Source organism: Anneissia japonica, unplaced genomic scaffold, assembly GCF_011630105.1.
Source record: "Anneissia japonica isolate Jap-2015-1 unplaced genomic scaffold, ASM1163010v1 scaffold2214_len273412_cov153, whole genome shotgun sequence".
Classification (NCBI taxonomy): domain Eukaryota; kingdom Metazoa; phylum Echinodermata; class Crinoidea; order Comatulida; family Comatulidae; genus Anneissia; species Anneissia japonica.
This window is the reverse complement of record NW_022682691.1, coordinates 232,043-248,986: the sequence shown is the minus strand read 5'-3', so window position 1 is coordinate 248,986 and position 16,944 is coordinate 232,043. Positions and strand designations below refer to the sequence as shown.

Genomic DNA, 16,944 nt, shown 5'->3' with positions numbered 1-16,944 from the left:
GGTGAGGGTGGTCTTTAGTTTGCAATTTTTTATTTATGTTACTCTTTTTTCATTCAGGAGGTCCATGTGAAAGCAATCCAGACATTAGCAGAATTAACCTCCAGATGTATAGAACAGTCACAAAGCAGCAGGATTGATGCTGCCGCAGCAAGCCAAGAACACTCCAAAAACACAATCAAAATTGCAGCTGTCTGTCTAACATAAGAACATGTTAAAACTATGAAAGAATTTGCGAAGAGTAATGTGTCCTCCAGGATGTGTACATGTATACTAGCTACATGACTAATTATAAAGCTGCAATTCTTTTACAAGAATCTTTGGCGGGCTGTGTTGGTTCTGCAGCAGGATCTCGTAAATATTGGTGGAGGAAGCCTGTGGTGGATCAGCATCACACTAATGCGCTTCACGCTCCTTCAATCGCTGACACTGGTAAATAGAATTGTAATCGTTGTTTTGGAGTTGGCATACGGTACCTTTTCTGCACTATCTTTTATTAACCCTTCATTCTAATATTTGGGAATTGATTATGTGAGGGGGAATAGATTATGTGAGGGGCACTGGATTATGTGAGGGGCACTAACTCGCAAAATGAGGTAATTTTAGGTGATTTTTAACTACTACTTGTAATTGAGGCACGTGCACCTCCCCTCCCTCTTCGAACTGGACCCTAATCTCAATCTGGATTTGTAGTAGCGAACCCCCTCCCCCTCTTTAGTTTGTAAAATTAGCCTCAAAAAGAAGCCTATCTCGAAAAGAAGCCCATGGGCTTTTCAACATAGCATAGGCTTCTTTTCGAAATAGTAGAGTTACACTGTACACAAATTTAAAAAAAAATAATTAAAGACATAAAGTTTGGATTATACAGTAGTTTACGTGATTTAATGCCAGTTAATAATACTCTATGATACAGATTGATGTACAGCAGCCTTATTATTGTTTCATAGTACAAATTCCCAAAATTTACAGCATTGATTTTGAATGAATCACTAACCCCCCCCCCCCTCTTTACTTTGCAAAAATAGTCTTTAAAAGAAGCCCATGTCGAAAAAAAAAACAAACAAAACCAAAAAGCCCTAGGATTCAATTCGGTATATCCAATTAATTTTACAACAAAAAAATAATAAACGCCTCCTTTGAATAAATAAAGCTATATTGTTAGTCACACGATACTTTTTGCCATTGTTTCATAATTAAATAGACTTATCATTCTTAAATATTATTTTTAGGAAGACCCCACCGCGTTCACATCGGGAGCGAAAATACTCTGCTGAAGCCCAGTTCTCCACAACATTTGAATGCCCTGGGCCCTATATGGCTTGTCGTTACGCCAAAGTTCCTCAGTATGAATAAATATATATGGATAAATAAATTAGCAAGTAAGGGAATAAAGTTACTAAGGTACCAATAATTTCAAGTGGTCTATTGGACTGAACAATGTATAAAAATTTTTCACCTAATCAAAGTAATTAAATTTTGTTTTCTTCACCATGCCATCACAAATGGTGCAATTTAGTAGTCATTTGAACATTATATATAAGCAATGGTATACTCTTATGGCATAATACTCTTTCGCGCATCAATATAGAAAAACATACATACATTTTATATACATATTATAATTAAAAGGGAAAAATGACATTAATGTATTCATTCTTATTGTTGGAACGACAAGGTCAAACATATGGTCCTGCCTGATATAAAAATGTTTGATAATAGTTCACATTTGACCTCATGAACATCCATGTGACATCAGTTTTAACATTGTCAAACTTAGTGAATCGTTAAAAAAAATAATGTTTTCTGAACATTTTAAAAATTAATTTCATAAATACGATAAAAAATTGATGAGATAAAAAAACAGATGATATTCAGTGACTAATAATAATAATAAACGGACATTTATAATGTACCGGTATCCATCGCAGACACTCAAAGTGCATGACTCTGCTCAACAGCTGATAATGCTCCTGTTATTAATGCTAATTTATCAAACGTATTTAACATGTATATTTATCAATTTCAATTTATTCAACAAATACCCCCAGGCTGGGAAAGGTAAAAATATATAAAATACAATAAAACTTCACAATACAAAATTAATCAAAAGGAACTCACATCCATTATACAAAAACCCAAAGTACGGAAATTTAAAATGATCTTGTTAAATTATTGATTGTATGAATATCGTTATTGTACAGTATAAGCAATTCTTTACACACACAGATTCCATGGTTTACACAATTGTGACTCTTTATATCAGCATTTAAATGTTTCTTGTATACATTATTGGATATAACAGAAACAAAGGATACATTTCTATCGATATTATCCTTGATTCTGTCAATGAGAGTACTTCTATACAACATATTATTCTTTGCTTCGAAATTAAGAAGATGGCAATAAAATACTCTAGATTTGGAATCATTAACAAGTAGTTGTGACAAGAGATCCATTGATTAGACAAAATAATATCTTTGATTTTAGGTAGATTTAGAGCATGCAGCAATGGTGTTGATCTACAATGCTTAGGGATACCTAATGCCGTCTTGAACAACTTGCTTTTCATTTTATCCAAGGATACAAAGAAGTTATACATTGACAGCCATACACAAGAATTGGAACTAAAACACTTACTATAAGAATACATAATTTGTCATTTTTGATAAGCAACTTGTTTTCATCCAAGCGCAGGTAAAATATGAGCTGTATATGGCGATATACTTTGTTGTGTAATCTCGCAAAGTGTTATTGATCATTAATGTATACGAAATCTTGAACGTTTGAGTGGTCGACACTGATACTAAAGGCTGAAAATCTAATTTCTTAATGGAAAAAAAATGTCTTAATTTCGTTTTTGTTGCTGTCTCTTTAATTAGTAGTAATTAACTACAAATGTTTCTTTAATCTTCAAGTCTTTTAATGATATTTTTTCTGGTAGTATGACAGAAGTTCTTCCTTGATATCTATTCGTTCAAGTTTTTCCAGTGCATCGCTAATTGTTTCGAGGTGATTTACATCATGTTTCTGTCTAATTCGCCACTGTACCAACATTTGAATGCAGGCGTCTACAGTCGGAGAATAGTCAGCTGCAATTTGATTTATTTCACCTTTTGTCATGCGTAGAAAGGTACCTAATTTTTTCCAATCACTGCCAATCATTTTAGAAGCAAATAGCATATCGATATCTTTCAAGTACCCTTAAATAGAATAAAAGGTAAAATACATCATTGTTACTGTTATTCTACTTATTTTGAATAATACTACTTAAAAGGTAATTACCTGTTATCTCAAATCAATTTGCATTTTCTAAAGCTATGTTAAACACAAAATTACGTGAACTGCAGGAACAATGTTCTCCCTCGACTTATAAAATTATGAAAGATAGACAAACTAATAATGCACTGACCTCTGCTGGGTCAAGTACATTAGCCTAATATGGTAAGGACTCTTAACATCACCCTGTCTTTTACCACCTCCTTTTTTATTTTTGTAAACATCACTTCTCATTATGGGAAAGGTGAAAAGCACTGTTTTGTTTTACAGATTTTATAAGTCTAAACCTTTGATTTTTGTTACTGTTATTGTTTTTTCAGAACACTTATTAACACTTTTAATTTTCTATATTTTTTTTTCTCATTTTGGCCTGTGGAAAAGTATTTAATGTTGATAGGCCTGTTCTATGATGTGGTCTGTACAATACTTAACTTCGCTTTATTATTAGCACACCTTAATGAAATTGTTAAAATTAATCTTAATTATACTTGAAATATTGGCCTATCCCATTTAAGGATCACAAATCAAGAATTATGACTGAGACATCGATATCAGTATACTGATATGTTTTTCAAAATAATGCCATAACATATATTATTTTAAAATCAATATTACATTACTGACCTTCGTGTTCCTGTTGTAATTTTCCACAAGAATTTCCTTTATCTGCATTTACATGGGATGAATGATCGTCTGACGTTTGCAAGCCAAAGACCGTGTAGGCAAGTTCTGTGAGTCCTTGCTCCCTTAGAGATCTGTCCATTATCTTTACTTGATTTGTCTCGTAGTTCTGTCCATTCTTCCATTCTGTTAGCATATTCAGTATGCAGTCTGACGTTAGTCTGTGATCGCTCCATATTTGTTGGATCCTGTTCCAACCAAGACCCAACCGGACACCCAGTTGCTTCCACTCCAGTCCCATGCCACTGGCGATATGAACCAAGTGCTTATCTTCCAGATAACCAAGATTTTTATCTGAATTAAAAAATAAAATTTTACAATACAATGAATAACAATAGCAATCATGGGCTTCAAATAAAAAATATTGATAAATAAATTAAATTTAGAGTACTGTATTAATATATTTTATTAAATGATAATATCTATACTTTTACAGGAATAATTAAATCCAATTAATGTAAGTGGGTATGTTGAATCTGTGTTACCTGTCTCTGGTTTTTTATTCTTGAAAATCCTCCGTAGTTTCCTTGTTTCTATAAATCTCTTCCCGCATGGAATGTGAGTGTCCATCAAGCAGTCGTCTAAATCGTGGAAGTGTGTTTCTTGCGAGTCTTTCCAGCACAGGACACAAAATGTATATCCTGTGTGCTTCATTCCAGATGTCAGTAATTTCATCTCTTGCTTCAGAAACTCCAACACCTTTGATAATAAATATAACATTAATATTAACTATTTAAATGGATTCAAATGTAGATTGAAAACAATAAAAACAACTTTTCAGAAATTTTCTGAAATAATTCAGACCTGGATTGAATGGAACCATTGAGCAAACAAAATAATTGGTGGCTGATTGGAAAGATGAATTTCACCCTATCACTAATTCATAAGTAGAGTTCTTCTATATTGATACATCTTGCATTATAATTATCATTAATCCATAATCTTTTTTTTGTTTAAATTTAACAGCTGATACCTTAACCACAGGATTTTACTACAAAAATACAATACCTGCATACAGACTCTTGGACTTGGTTCACATGAATCCCCCTCTCGACCGATAGGCTTGTGCAATATTTCGAGCTGAAATCAAAATCAAATCAATGTATTTATTTATTTATTAATCAACCAACCAGTCAATTAACTATTGGAATGGATTGGATTTGTCTAAGCACCAAGGATAGCCCACGAAAGTCTAGAAGAAGACTTATTTCCAGTGGGGTCCTTCTGGTGTTGATTTGGGCAGTACACCGGGAGACAATCCCTACTCTTTTCAAAGAGTGTACTGCGTTCTTTAAAGTGCACAAGGGCCATAAATGCACACAGGACCAACAGCTTAAATGTCTCATCCGAAAGACAGTATTGTAACTTGTATTTCAGCCCTTCAGCTGAAACACAAGGAGAGACAGCGATCGAAATTGAACCGGAGACCTAGAGATCTCCACGGTTAATTAAGCACACACATTAATCATTCAATTAAGAATGATAAATTCGTTCATTCTTATTTAAGTGAGCTTATGATCTTCTGAGATTCGCCACCCAACTACAGCTCAACTCTGTAAATATGATCTTGCTAAAGGTTGTCTCATCAGCAATCATGTTGAAGTCAGCTACCAATAGAGAATTGATTTTAATTGAAATATCTTGCAAGCTTGTGTATTATTATTGTATCAGCTTTATAATTATTATTCATGTCAATAAAATACAAAGAAAGGAAGGTGTCCCTGTAGACAAAGTCTTCAAGTATTATAAAAACATAATGTGTTAAAATCAAAACAAAAACTTTAAAAAGTATTATGTTGATCAATCAATCAAACACTTAAGTAAAGCTTGGTTTCCATTCGCTACACTGTCACCGCTACAGTGTTTTCATTGAAATCGTTGTGCATCCCCGACGCAATGTTAAAGGCTTCATGATGCGACCGACCAAACAGCATTACTAAATACTGTTGGTGATAGCGTGTAGCGACTGTATGGAAACCAAGCATTAATGACATTACCTTTAACGAGGGTTTGTTATCGATGACTACTGGTCCTATGCTGAGAATGTGATCACGTCCTAGAGTGATGATTGCATTGTTGCTAAATAACTGTGGTTTAGCCATGTAGCCCATATCTTGTATCATTCTAATCAAGCTGACAACCAGAGGATGGAAGACACTATCGGGGATGAAATCCTTGGAGGCCACATAGATAGATACCGTCTCATCCGTGTCTGGTTTAATAGACAAACTCTCTTTGCTACGCTTCAATCGACAGGGCACAAAAAATGAGCGTTGTGTGCCTCCCACATTCTTTAAAGAAAACAGTTTTAAAACTTAAATGTAAGGAAGGAGAAAATATGTAAAATAGAATAAGTGGCTTGTGTGATTCTTTTCGAAAATAAAATTCATTACTGTATTTGTTTTCAATACAAAATAATTCCATATTAATTGTACCTTTTGCTCACAGAGAAGTCCAAACTGCTTCATTAGTTCTATGAAGACCTCAAAGCTACTTTCCTCTCTGCTGAGCTCATCTCTCCAAAGATGTCTGACTAACTCTTCCTCCAGTATACCTTCATTATCAAGTTTATTCCACAGGTTGATCATTGCAGCCCACTGAAAGTATGATGATTCATAACATGTTATCTCACTGATACACTGACTGCAGATGTCAGGCAGGGTACTTAATTTCTACTAACTCACTTTATCATGGTCATTAGGTTCCACCACTGTGATGATTTTCCTGAAGATGTCACTCAGCTTTCGTGGGTTTATTATCACTGTATGCTTCAGTAGTTTGTTGTTCTCAAAGTACAGAATGATTCCAAGATCATGTAGGTAATTGAGGGTGTGAATGAGGTTATCCACAGAAATTCCACACTTAGTGGCAACTTCACAAACCTTAAGGTCAATGTCATGAAATAAAGATAATAATATAAGATGTAGTTTATGCCTTAGACTTACTATGCACTACAACTAACATCAATATTTCAGTAAACTGATATACACTTTACAAATACTTTTTTTTTTATTCGTGTACAAGGTTTGTGGTGGTGACGACGTCTCAACATCGGGGTGCACATTTTCATTACCTGAGCGACTTGCTCATTTACTTTTATCAATTGTATTTACTTATTTTTTAAAAATGATTTTTTTTCAATATTAATATTATTCATTGTCTGAATACTGCCAATGCCTTGAGACGATTTCATTGTGGATAACACAAATATCTACTATTGCAAATAGCCAGGCCTAGCAAAAACATGTTTTGTAAAAGACAAAACCATGTTTGTCTTTTGCAAAATGTGTTTTGTAAGCGACAAAACATGCTTTGTGTTTGAGCAAGGACCTATAACTTCTACCAGGATAGGAAGCTGGCTGGTTTAAGCCGTCTAACTTGAATTAGACTTATGTGTGGTATTGTTATGCTAATGAGCCAGATAAGCACAATCTGCACATGCTCATAAAAACAAAACTTTCCTTTGCCACACTACAGCCCGCATTGCGTATCGGCTAGGCATACAGCTAGGCTTGCCAAGGATTACAAACATGGTTTGTCTTAATACAAACATGTTTTGTACAGACAACATGGTTTTGTCTTTTACAAAACATGTTTTGTACAAACATAGTTTTGTCTTTTACAAAATATGTTTTGTAAAGACAGAACTTTCGTATATTACAAAACATGATTTGTCCCTTACAAACATGATTTGTTTGACAGAACAGGTAGTATGTCGCTTGGCGCCCCGTAACAAACTTGATTTTATCAAGAAAAATATACATTGTAAAATGTGCGCAATTAGACTTTTTTTAATTGATCGGTGATCAGGGAAAAGACCATTCGTAATAAAATCGACGTTCTTAAAATGGACGTTTTACTGTCTATAAAAATGTACAATACCTCAACATAAGTCATACGTATTGCTGTCCTACCAATCTCCTGGATTTTACTTTGGAAATTAAGCCACGTAAGCGGAATTGTTTTGGGCATTGCCTTGAGAAATCCGCCGACATCTTGTTTAAGAGTCTTGAGCATCACACTTTTCAATGGAAACTTGTTGTCGATGGCATACATTTTCCTCACCACATGACATTCATATGGCGTGCCTTCGATTTCATCAAATATTATTCCAAACTGTTTTTCAATCTAGATAAAAATATATGAGCACTGCACAGTTTTCAAAATGTTAATCAATTATGTCGTGATTTCAGATTAAATTCCCTCAGCATGTCACATTCATATGGAGTGCCTTCGATTTCTTTTAATATTTCATTTCATTTTACCTTTATTTCACACAACGCAAAAAATACAATATAAAATTCTTCAGAAAGGTAAATAAATAACAAGGACAATGTAATATAATTAAGTAATATTAACAAATTATTAAATTACAGTAAATACTAATAAGTGAAGATATAATAATTAATAATAACAATAAAATAATAATAATAAAGTTAATAAAGATAATAGTAATAATAATAATAGTAATAATAATAAATAATAATATTACTTCAAACTTTTTTGGAATCTAAATAGATAAAATACATGTATAAATTTAATTATGTATATAATCGGTTTCAACAAGTTATTATTACCATTGAAGGTATTTTAATACACGCCTTTACCTTTTGTTTCTTCTCATCATCTGTCCCTTCTAGGCTCTCGCTGTGGGTACCGACTACCACAATTTGGGGTTTCTTGGCTCGTAGCAGTTGATCTTGTGTCTTATCTGGGACAGCGTACGTATATATCAACATCATCCAATATTTAATAATCTCTATATTTGTCATATCATACATGATAACATCACTTTCCTGAAAGTATATTTTACATCTGTTTAGGTAAATATTAATAAATAAAAGAGTAACAATAAGTATAACAAAGAGGAAGCATTTATGTAATGAATAAACATAATATTCAATGTGCTGCAAAAAACAGTAGTAGGAAAAAAATAAGAAAGGTTACCGTTCCATGTATCCTACGCTTCCCTTTTTCGTACATACATTCTATCAAACTAAACAAAATCAAATACACCACCTCGCTCGTTAGGAATATCTAAAAGAAAAGGCGAACTTTAGTTAGTGACTAGCTTTCTCTTGTTTTGAATGATTCACTGATTTAAAAAATGATAACAAAAATGTACTATAACTTTAGTATAAAATTACTAATTATGTAGCCGAGGTCTAAATTGTTCACCAAGCTATTGATTATGAAAGTTGAATTTTATTATATATTTTAATACCTGATAACTTGATGCAAAAATTCAATTTGTTTCTACTCATGTTACCTCAGAGGTAATGATGATGTCAGTGTATTTGTTAAGCCCATATAATAATAATAATTTTATTAGGAACTACACTTTTCAATCAGTGGCACACTTCTCAATCAAGGTGCGTCCAAAAAAAATGTACAGTAAAGTTCACAAAAAAGACTTATGCTAAGAAAACGACAATTCAAAATTTCAAAAGGACATTAAGGAAAAGCAATTAAATTAATAGCAATCCTAAAACTTAAAAAAATTTTAGGCAAAATGAAGTGATGCAAACAATCACATGAACAATTATACAAACACTATACAAACGTACATGAAATACACACACAGTACATAAGTACACATATATCCATACACAACTGTATACCCAGTCACATGACTGTACCGTACTCACAATTATAAACATAAAGACATACAGTACATACTGAACTCTATACTACACCACTTATCACACAAGAAGCACACATATCAGGCCAGATAACACAGAAGCATATAAAAGTAAATCAAAAGTCATAAAGTAATACAGGACTAAAATCAAAAACGTTCGTACTATATTACGACAGTCTTTAAGTCTTGAAAGAAGAAAAAATATAAAAAAAACATGATATATCCTAAAACTAACAACCAAGGAGGCAAACAGAAGAAAGCAGAAGGAATCAGTGCCACGGCTCTGTTCTCCAGCACTTTGAGGCTCTCAATAATAGCTCGCTGGAAGATGATTCACAGAAGCTCTAGTCAAGGGCGCACATTTGTTGAAAGGTAGGGGTGGGGGTGGACATTTCGTGGGCTCACACCCACCTCAGCCCCACTATGGTTGGGATTGAGATGGAAAAATTTGAGGAAATAGTACCTCTAGATGGCCGGAAATGACACTCTTTTATAGTAAAATTTATCACACCACATCACCATTTTTTTCTCATGATCTTTTATCAGCAATTTTTGGCAACCATAGAGATCTAATTAATTTGTGTGATGTACCATAGAAAATAAAACTTAAATATATTGTCTTTGATGAAATTCTTTACTTTACCTACTTCAAAGCTGCGAGCCCACACCCACCTTAGCCCTACAATGGTTGGGACCAAGGTGCAAAAATTTGAAGAAATAGTATCTCTAGGCGGCCGGAAATGGCACTCTTATATAGTGATATTTGTCATCATCAATTACCATTTTAGTCAAAATGAAGCACCAACAAATTTATCATCATCTTTTATCAGCGATTTTTGGCAATCACAGATCTAAATAATCTGTGTGATGTACATACAGTAGTTAGGGCAGATGCAGGATTTGTGCGGTAGGGGATGCATGGGTGTCCACAAGCCCAACCATGGTGGGGCTCAGGTGGCAAAATTTTGAGAATATGGACCTGTAGATATGACCCTACTATTTTATACAATGTCAATGTATCTTATAATTTAATTTGATTACTATTTTTTTTTTTTTCAAGCACCCCCTTGGAAATTTGTTTTTATACAGCTTTAGTGGGCTATCCTAGTAGTAGGCCTATTACCATGGTTTACAACATCCCATTTTATTGACTCTAATTTTTAATATTTTTTCCTTTTTTAAAGTATGTAATGACTTTTAAGAAAATCATTGTTATTTGCTGTTTATTGTTGATGTTGTGGTATACTATGAATAAAGTCAAGTCAAGATTCCCGGAAATTCCGCTTTCATACTTTAAAAGTGCTACTTGTACTATGTTCATAATGATAAAAATAATATATCTATCAACAATACAATTTAACAATTACGTTTCTTAACAAATTTAGGGGTTGCGTTAGCACCGTATGCACACCCTCCACACCCGAATAGAAAATAGAAGTTAAAAACATTGTCTTTGATGTATTTACTTTACTTCACATCAGTGGCGGCGCCAGTGGGGTGGCAGGGGGGGCTTAAGCCCCCCAATGGACAGGTCAACCCCCCCAAACCCTGCCGGACAGAGTTCGTTGGGCAGTCAGACCATAAAACATATAAAAATAGGCCCACAACAAGCCAACCTATGTCTGCCACAGTCTGAGAGTGCCATTTTTGGCCATCTAGAGGTTGAAATTCTTTTTAAAAAATTCTCATTTGGGAGGGGGAAACCCCTCTCAACTCCTTCTCCCAGCTCGAGCCTACGAGCTCAAGTCTCCCCCTGTCGGACAACTTAGCCCCCCAGAATATATATCCTAGAGCCGCCACTGCTTCACATACTTCTCACCCTCATATATACAAACTATTTCCCATATCGGCCAATAAAACGATACAAAAAATCATGACCAATCAAGGTAAAAATGAAAGTGAGTGCTTACTCGATGTGTGATGTAGTAGAGCTGTTGGCCAGCAAAGTCCCAAATGCAAGTCATATCTTCACTTCTAGTCTCCCCTGATTTGTTCTTCATTCTGTTAACAAGTTTGTCTTGGTATTCAACTGGAAGCACTTTGGTTGAACTGTTATCACCACTTGTACTCTGGCTCTCGAATAAATCTCCTATATCTTTACAATTACAAGAAATATAAGAAATTGATTTTTTATTTATTTTGTAGATAGTGTTAATTATGATGTACATATGAGGATGATGACAATGCATCTTGTGGGGATGGTGATGAAGATTTTGGAACGATGTCATAATGATTGTAAAGTTAACATGATAATGTTATTATAGGCCTTTCCTGAGGGTCAATTAAACTAACATCTGACCAATCGGAACAAGGCCGGTAATACCCATGTGTCCTACAAACACAAGGTTGGCATCTCACAAACGCACGCGTTTGTGTATATTCTTACGCTGTCGTTTTCTAGGATCTTAGCAACCGTATCCAAGGGGCAGAGCTTAGTGGAAAGGCCCATTAGGAAAAGAAGTACCTGATCATATTAATTACAATGATGTTATTCGTGATAATAGTAGGGATATGATGAATGCTGATATTAATAACATGCTTCCAAGAAACCAATAAATGTTGACCATTACAGCCCGTGATTTCTATAGGCTACAATAGCCTATATTGTGTTTGTGTTTGAAATGATGAAAAATAATTAGGAAACTGCACGATCAAAGTTTAATGAATGAATTATGTGAAAATACTTTTGTAAAAAATATACAAAATTGACAACCTTCACGGTTCTCTGTTGCAGTTTCTTCCGCCATTTCATCCTGTGTATCAACATAATATAAAAGGAATTAATATTTCAATATATATACATATACTAAATATTGTATCATCGTGATTACAGTATTCAAAGTTGTAGCATTTCTCACTTGTTTAGAAAAAAAGATGAGATACCACATGTACCGTGAGTACAAAGTTACCTCCACTGATTCCAGTCACGGGCAGTGTTTTCAAGCATCTAAGTAACATAATAATATAATATTATAGGTCCAGTGGTGGCTCAAGAAATGTCCAACAGCAGGTAATTTCCCACCAGGGGTCCGAACCTTGGGGTCGACTAGAACTTCCCAAAATAATAATGCCTCATAAGGTTCATGGAGAAATTGCTTATTCAACTGTCTAACAGAAATGGATGACTGATTTCAGAGATGGGCAGTCTGAACAGAAATTAGCCTAGTGGGGGTGGGGCAGTGGCGGACCGTCAAGGCAAGCAAGGTATGCAGTGCATACCCTGGCTAAAACAAATTTAAAAAAAACATAGTAGTACAGTTTCTCCGTTTTATTTAGCATCTTAGAATCTTCTATATGAGCCTTAATTTTTCGAGTGGATTACTACAGTTCATTGGAATAGCAAGGTTTTTCAATGTTTGCCGGTCCTACAGTACTTTGGTATTCAGGATAAGTCACAGTTGGGCCTATCGCTGGATAGTTATAAGTTCCGCATGGCTGGTCTTCAATCTCAGCCAATCACATATTCAGTGAGTCAATAGGTGTCAGAGCATACCCTACAATGCTTAAATTTGCTATTGTGACAACCGTGATGGCGTCAGAATAGCCAATTTAACAATGGAATGGAAGCAGTGCTTCCATTCCAGTTCGCATGCTTTTTAATCGAGACCTTCACTGTCGATCGGGTATTCTATCGACAGGCTTAATCTCAATGATTAAAGTTTAAATAAATTTATTTGCGTACATATGACCGGTATATAAGAAACTTTGAATTATGATTATTTGAATTGAAATTTGTTAAAATACAGGAATAGGAATTCTTTTGAAGAAAAGATACTACAACCATGCCGGTATTAAAAATAACATACCGGTACATTTGTATTTTGACTATGAATACAATCAGATTCTGTACAGTAGTTGGCTTACAAACTTTCCATACTAGCAGGCACTAGCATCAGTGGCATAGGGGTCTTGAAATGGAGGGAGCTGATGGGAGTGGGAACGTTGGGGATCGGTGATTAGGTGAGAAGACTAACTCACAAAATAAGGGGATTTGACATAATTTTTAACTTGAGTATGATTTGTGGAAGGGGGCGCGTCAGAAGATAGGCAAGTTTTTTTATTTCAGGGGTGGGTGTCATCCTAGATATGGCAATACCTAGCATACAATTTACCATACAGTCCGCCACTGGGGTGAGGGGTTCCTCATGCATCATCTCCTACAAATGTGATTTTATAGTGTAATCGTCTTTAAAATTTGTACCACGATATGGACATGAAGGGCAAGGAGATAGGGGAAATTACAAATCTCCTAGCAATGGCACCCTATTGAGAACTCCCATTTGGGATTGTGTACGTTATATAGCCTTTATACTGTTAGTGTATATATTTTCGGGCATTGATTTCATCAAGGTAATTAGATAGATAGTAATACAAGCATAAATACGCTAAGCATACTTCTATGAAGGAGAGTTGAGTTCTATCGGGGAGTTGATTACAGAAAAACTATGAAGAAAGAAGAATGAATCACTGGCATGAGTAATATCAGATCTATATTTGTTAGGTATAAATTGTCTCGCAAAGAGTTACGACCAATTTGTAGAGAGCTCAATACCGGGGTAGAGCTAAATGAAAAACAAACGAAGGCAAAATTTGATTACCTTATATAAATAATGAAATGAGTGTCTGTGGACGGGGGGTCGTGTGCATGTGAGTGTTTTCCTACCTGAGCCGATAATACGTCAGATGTAGATGATTTTTTACTACTCGTCTTCCTACTGAGCCAGGAAAATAAACGTCTGAATTTTGAGGCAGGTTTGTTTTTGGACATTTGAACTGGTGCTGGTACAGGTGGGGGCTTCTGTATGGACAAAGGTTCTGACTGTGGTACTGATTCATATGGTATCGGTTCTCGTGCCGGTTGGTGTTCTTCTCTCCCGTTTCCTATTTGTTGTAATTTCTTTACAACATTATCTTCTAATGCTTTATCATGTACCTGCAAGGTCTGATTACAACCTGCAAAAAAAAGTATACTTTCAAAGTCACAGCTAATCAACAATTAACAAAAGGGTATTTTAAAGGCCAGCTCCGGGCAAAAATTTTCTATTGATTATATATTATAGTTATTATCAATCTATTGATTCACCTATGTTTCAGGATTTTTCTGAATTTTGTTTTGCTACATGATTTTTTTGAAAATAAGTACTTTTTTGAAAGTGGGGGGTATAGGTAAACTTGCCCAGCAAAATTCCTATTCTTTTGCACACAAATGACCTTAAGAGCAGGCATTTTGAAAAATTCATAACAAATAAACAATAGGGCAAAAAATTACACTAAATGACTAAACTGGGGAAAATTTAGTAGAACTTTTCGTTTCTGGTGTTTTTTTTTAACGTCAAGTACGTATTTCTGCGCAATTATCATTTATTCCCCACCGTACCCACTTGATTTTTTTCACTTTCCGGGGAGTCAAATCGCTCTGAGCTTTGCGCATGCGCTAACTTACCAATTCACTGCTGCTCTCATTGGCGTAACAGGCGGGGGGGGGGCAGGCTACCCCCCTTGATGGTTTTTACCGGGCTGAACTAGCCGTTGTACTGGGCTGGGTAATAAGAGAAAAGAAAGAGGGGAGAGGGAGGGAAAGAGAAAGAAGGGGAAAAGAAAAGTAAAGGAAAAGAAAAAGAGGAGAGAAAAATAAAGACAAGAATAAAAAGGAAGATATCATAATGACCAGACTCACAACACCCTGCAACCTCTTCTCCACTTAACTCCTTTGATCTAAGCTGCCAGATGGTGTAGGCTAACCACCGGGGAACAAGGGGAAAATATCTATCTTTGGAAAATCTTTCCCACCCTTTTATAAATGCCCTTTTCATCCCCTGAAAGTGCCTAAAAATCTCAATTTTCCCACGCTTCACGAGCCTTTCTTGTCAGAGTAGGCCAATTTTCTCTAAAAATTGCACATCTTAGAGATTTTGGATCAATTCCGACAAAATTAGAATTAAAAATACCGGGGGACAAGGGGAAAATATCCATCTTTGGAAAATCTTTCCCCACCCCTTGATAAATGCCCTTTTCATCCTTTGAAAGTGTTTAAAATCCTCAAATTTCGCGCGCTTTGCGCGCATTTCTTGTTACGGCATTTGTGAAAAAGGCATACGCCTTTTTCACAAATCGGTAGACATCGCCTTTTTCACAAATCGGTAGACATCTTGAAGTGATGACAAACATTGCAAATCAGCGGTGCGTAACCAACAGAAATAAGATAAGCTTTTGGGCGGATTTTTTGACATCATTTTATTTAAAAAATCATAACTCTATAACGGGGCGTCGTATCCCAAAAAAATTTCCAGCAAAATGTTCTTAAAAGACTAGTCTACACTCTACACCACTATATGATTGAAAAAAAATTGAAAAATTTTTTATGTTTAATATTTGGTTGTTATTTTTTTAGATAATAAACAATTTTTTGAAAATGATAATATTCTACAAGACAAAAAAGGTTTGTGTTACGGTCTAGGCAGCTACGTAGCTTCAATTGGCCGATGTTTCAGGCCTGGCTAGCAACTAGGCCTAGCTACAGTACCAAATGATTAGGCCTAGGCTAGGCGGCTAGCCCTACTAGGCCCACCTACTCGAGAAAGTCAAGACAATTCACACACACACACACACACACTTGTACGTAGGCTAGGCCTTGCCAAAAATAAATATTGTACAAACAAATCTTTTATGTACCTTGGTTTGACGACGTACGTAAAATTTATTTTCTGTTATGGCCAGTTACAGTCAAAGTTTTGGCTTGCCACCCATTTCATACAGTTATTGAAGCTAAAAGAAATCCTAGGCATAGGCTGGCAAAAAATATTGCAATTCTTTACTGTGGCAGTTCATGGGCTGCATATATAAACGATCCTAACTGTGTCTCAATGTTTAAAAAAGACGTACTGGCTCAATTGCATGTAGACTTTCTTTCATGTACAAGCTAAAACTGTGACACAAACTGAAATTCAATACCGTGCAGAGATATAATTCATGGGCAGGCCCGTATTCGGGGGGGGGGGGGTTTATGATTTATTTATTTATTTAAAACCATGTTTTGAGTGGGCGACCCTTGCAGAATAATCTGATGTTCAGGGGCCCACTTAAATACAAATATATAAAAAGTATATAAAAATAGCAAATCTATCAATTAATCATAAAATTTCAAACAGCAAATATTAAAATTCTAAAAATATAAAAATAAGAAAAAGAAAGCAAAAGAAAGGAAACAGACAAAACAGACAATGTACAAACAAACACACCCCCACACACACAAACACCCGAACCCAAACAGGCAAAAAACCTAAGAAAAAGGGGAAAATAAATCCTTGTTTAAAATGTGTTGCTTGATGTGATTTTTAAAGGTGTTGTAA

General features: G+C 35.0%; 1 protein-coding gene across 1 annotated transcript; it reads right to left on the bottom strand.

The window, feature by feature from the left end:
* Positions 1 to 2,916: 2,916 nt before the first annotated feature.
* Positions 2,917 to 14,821, bottom strand: LOC117108102. The gene is made up of 13 exons (XM_033250048.1): positions 14,800 to 14,821; positions 14,259 to 14,548; positions 12,309 to 12,348; positions 11,506 to 11,690; positions 8,562 to 8,750; positions 7,837 to 8,082; positions 6,639 to 6,836; positions 6,390 to 6,551; positions 5,952 to 6,245; positions 4,963 to 5,034; positions 4,440 to 4,653; positions 3,898 to 4,248; positions 2,917 to 3,197 (listed from the first exon to the last, which is right to left on the bottom strand). The coding sequence occupies exons 1-13, from the start codon at positions 14,819 to 14,821 to the stop codon at positions 2,917 to 2,919; spliced, it is 2,544 nt and encodes an 847-aa protein (XP_033105939.1).
* Between the last annotated feature and the right edge of the window lie 2,123 nt (positions 14,822 to 16,944).

Coding starts and splice junctions, on each gene's coding strand:
- LOC117108102 (XM_033250048.1), bottom strand. CDS start 14,821: ATGCCTGCTCTTAAGGTCATTT. Junction 12,349..14,258: donor CTGACGTATTATCGGCTCAG/GTAGGAAAACAC, acceptor GTTGATACACAG/GATGAAATGGCGGAAGAAAC. Junction 6,552..6,638: donor AACCTAATGACCATGATAAA/GTGAGTTAGTAG, acceptor TCATACTTTCAG/TGGGCTGCAATGATCAACCT.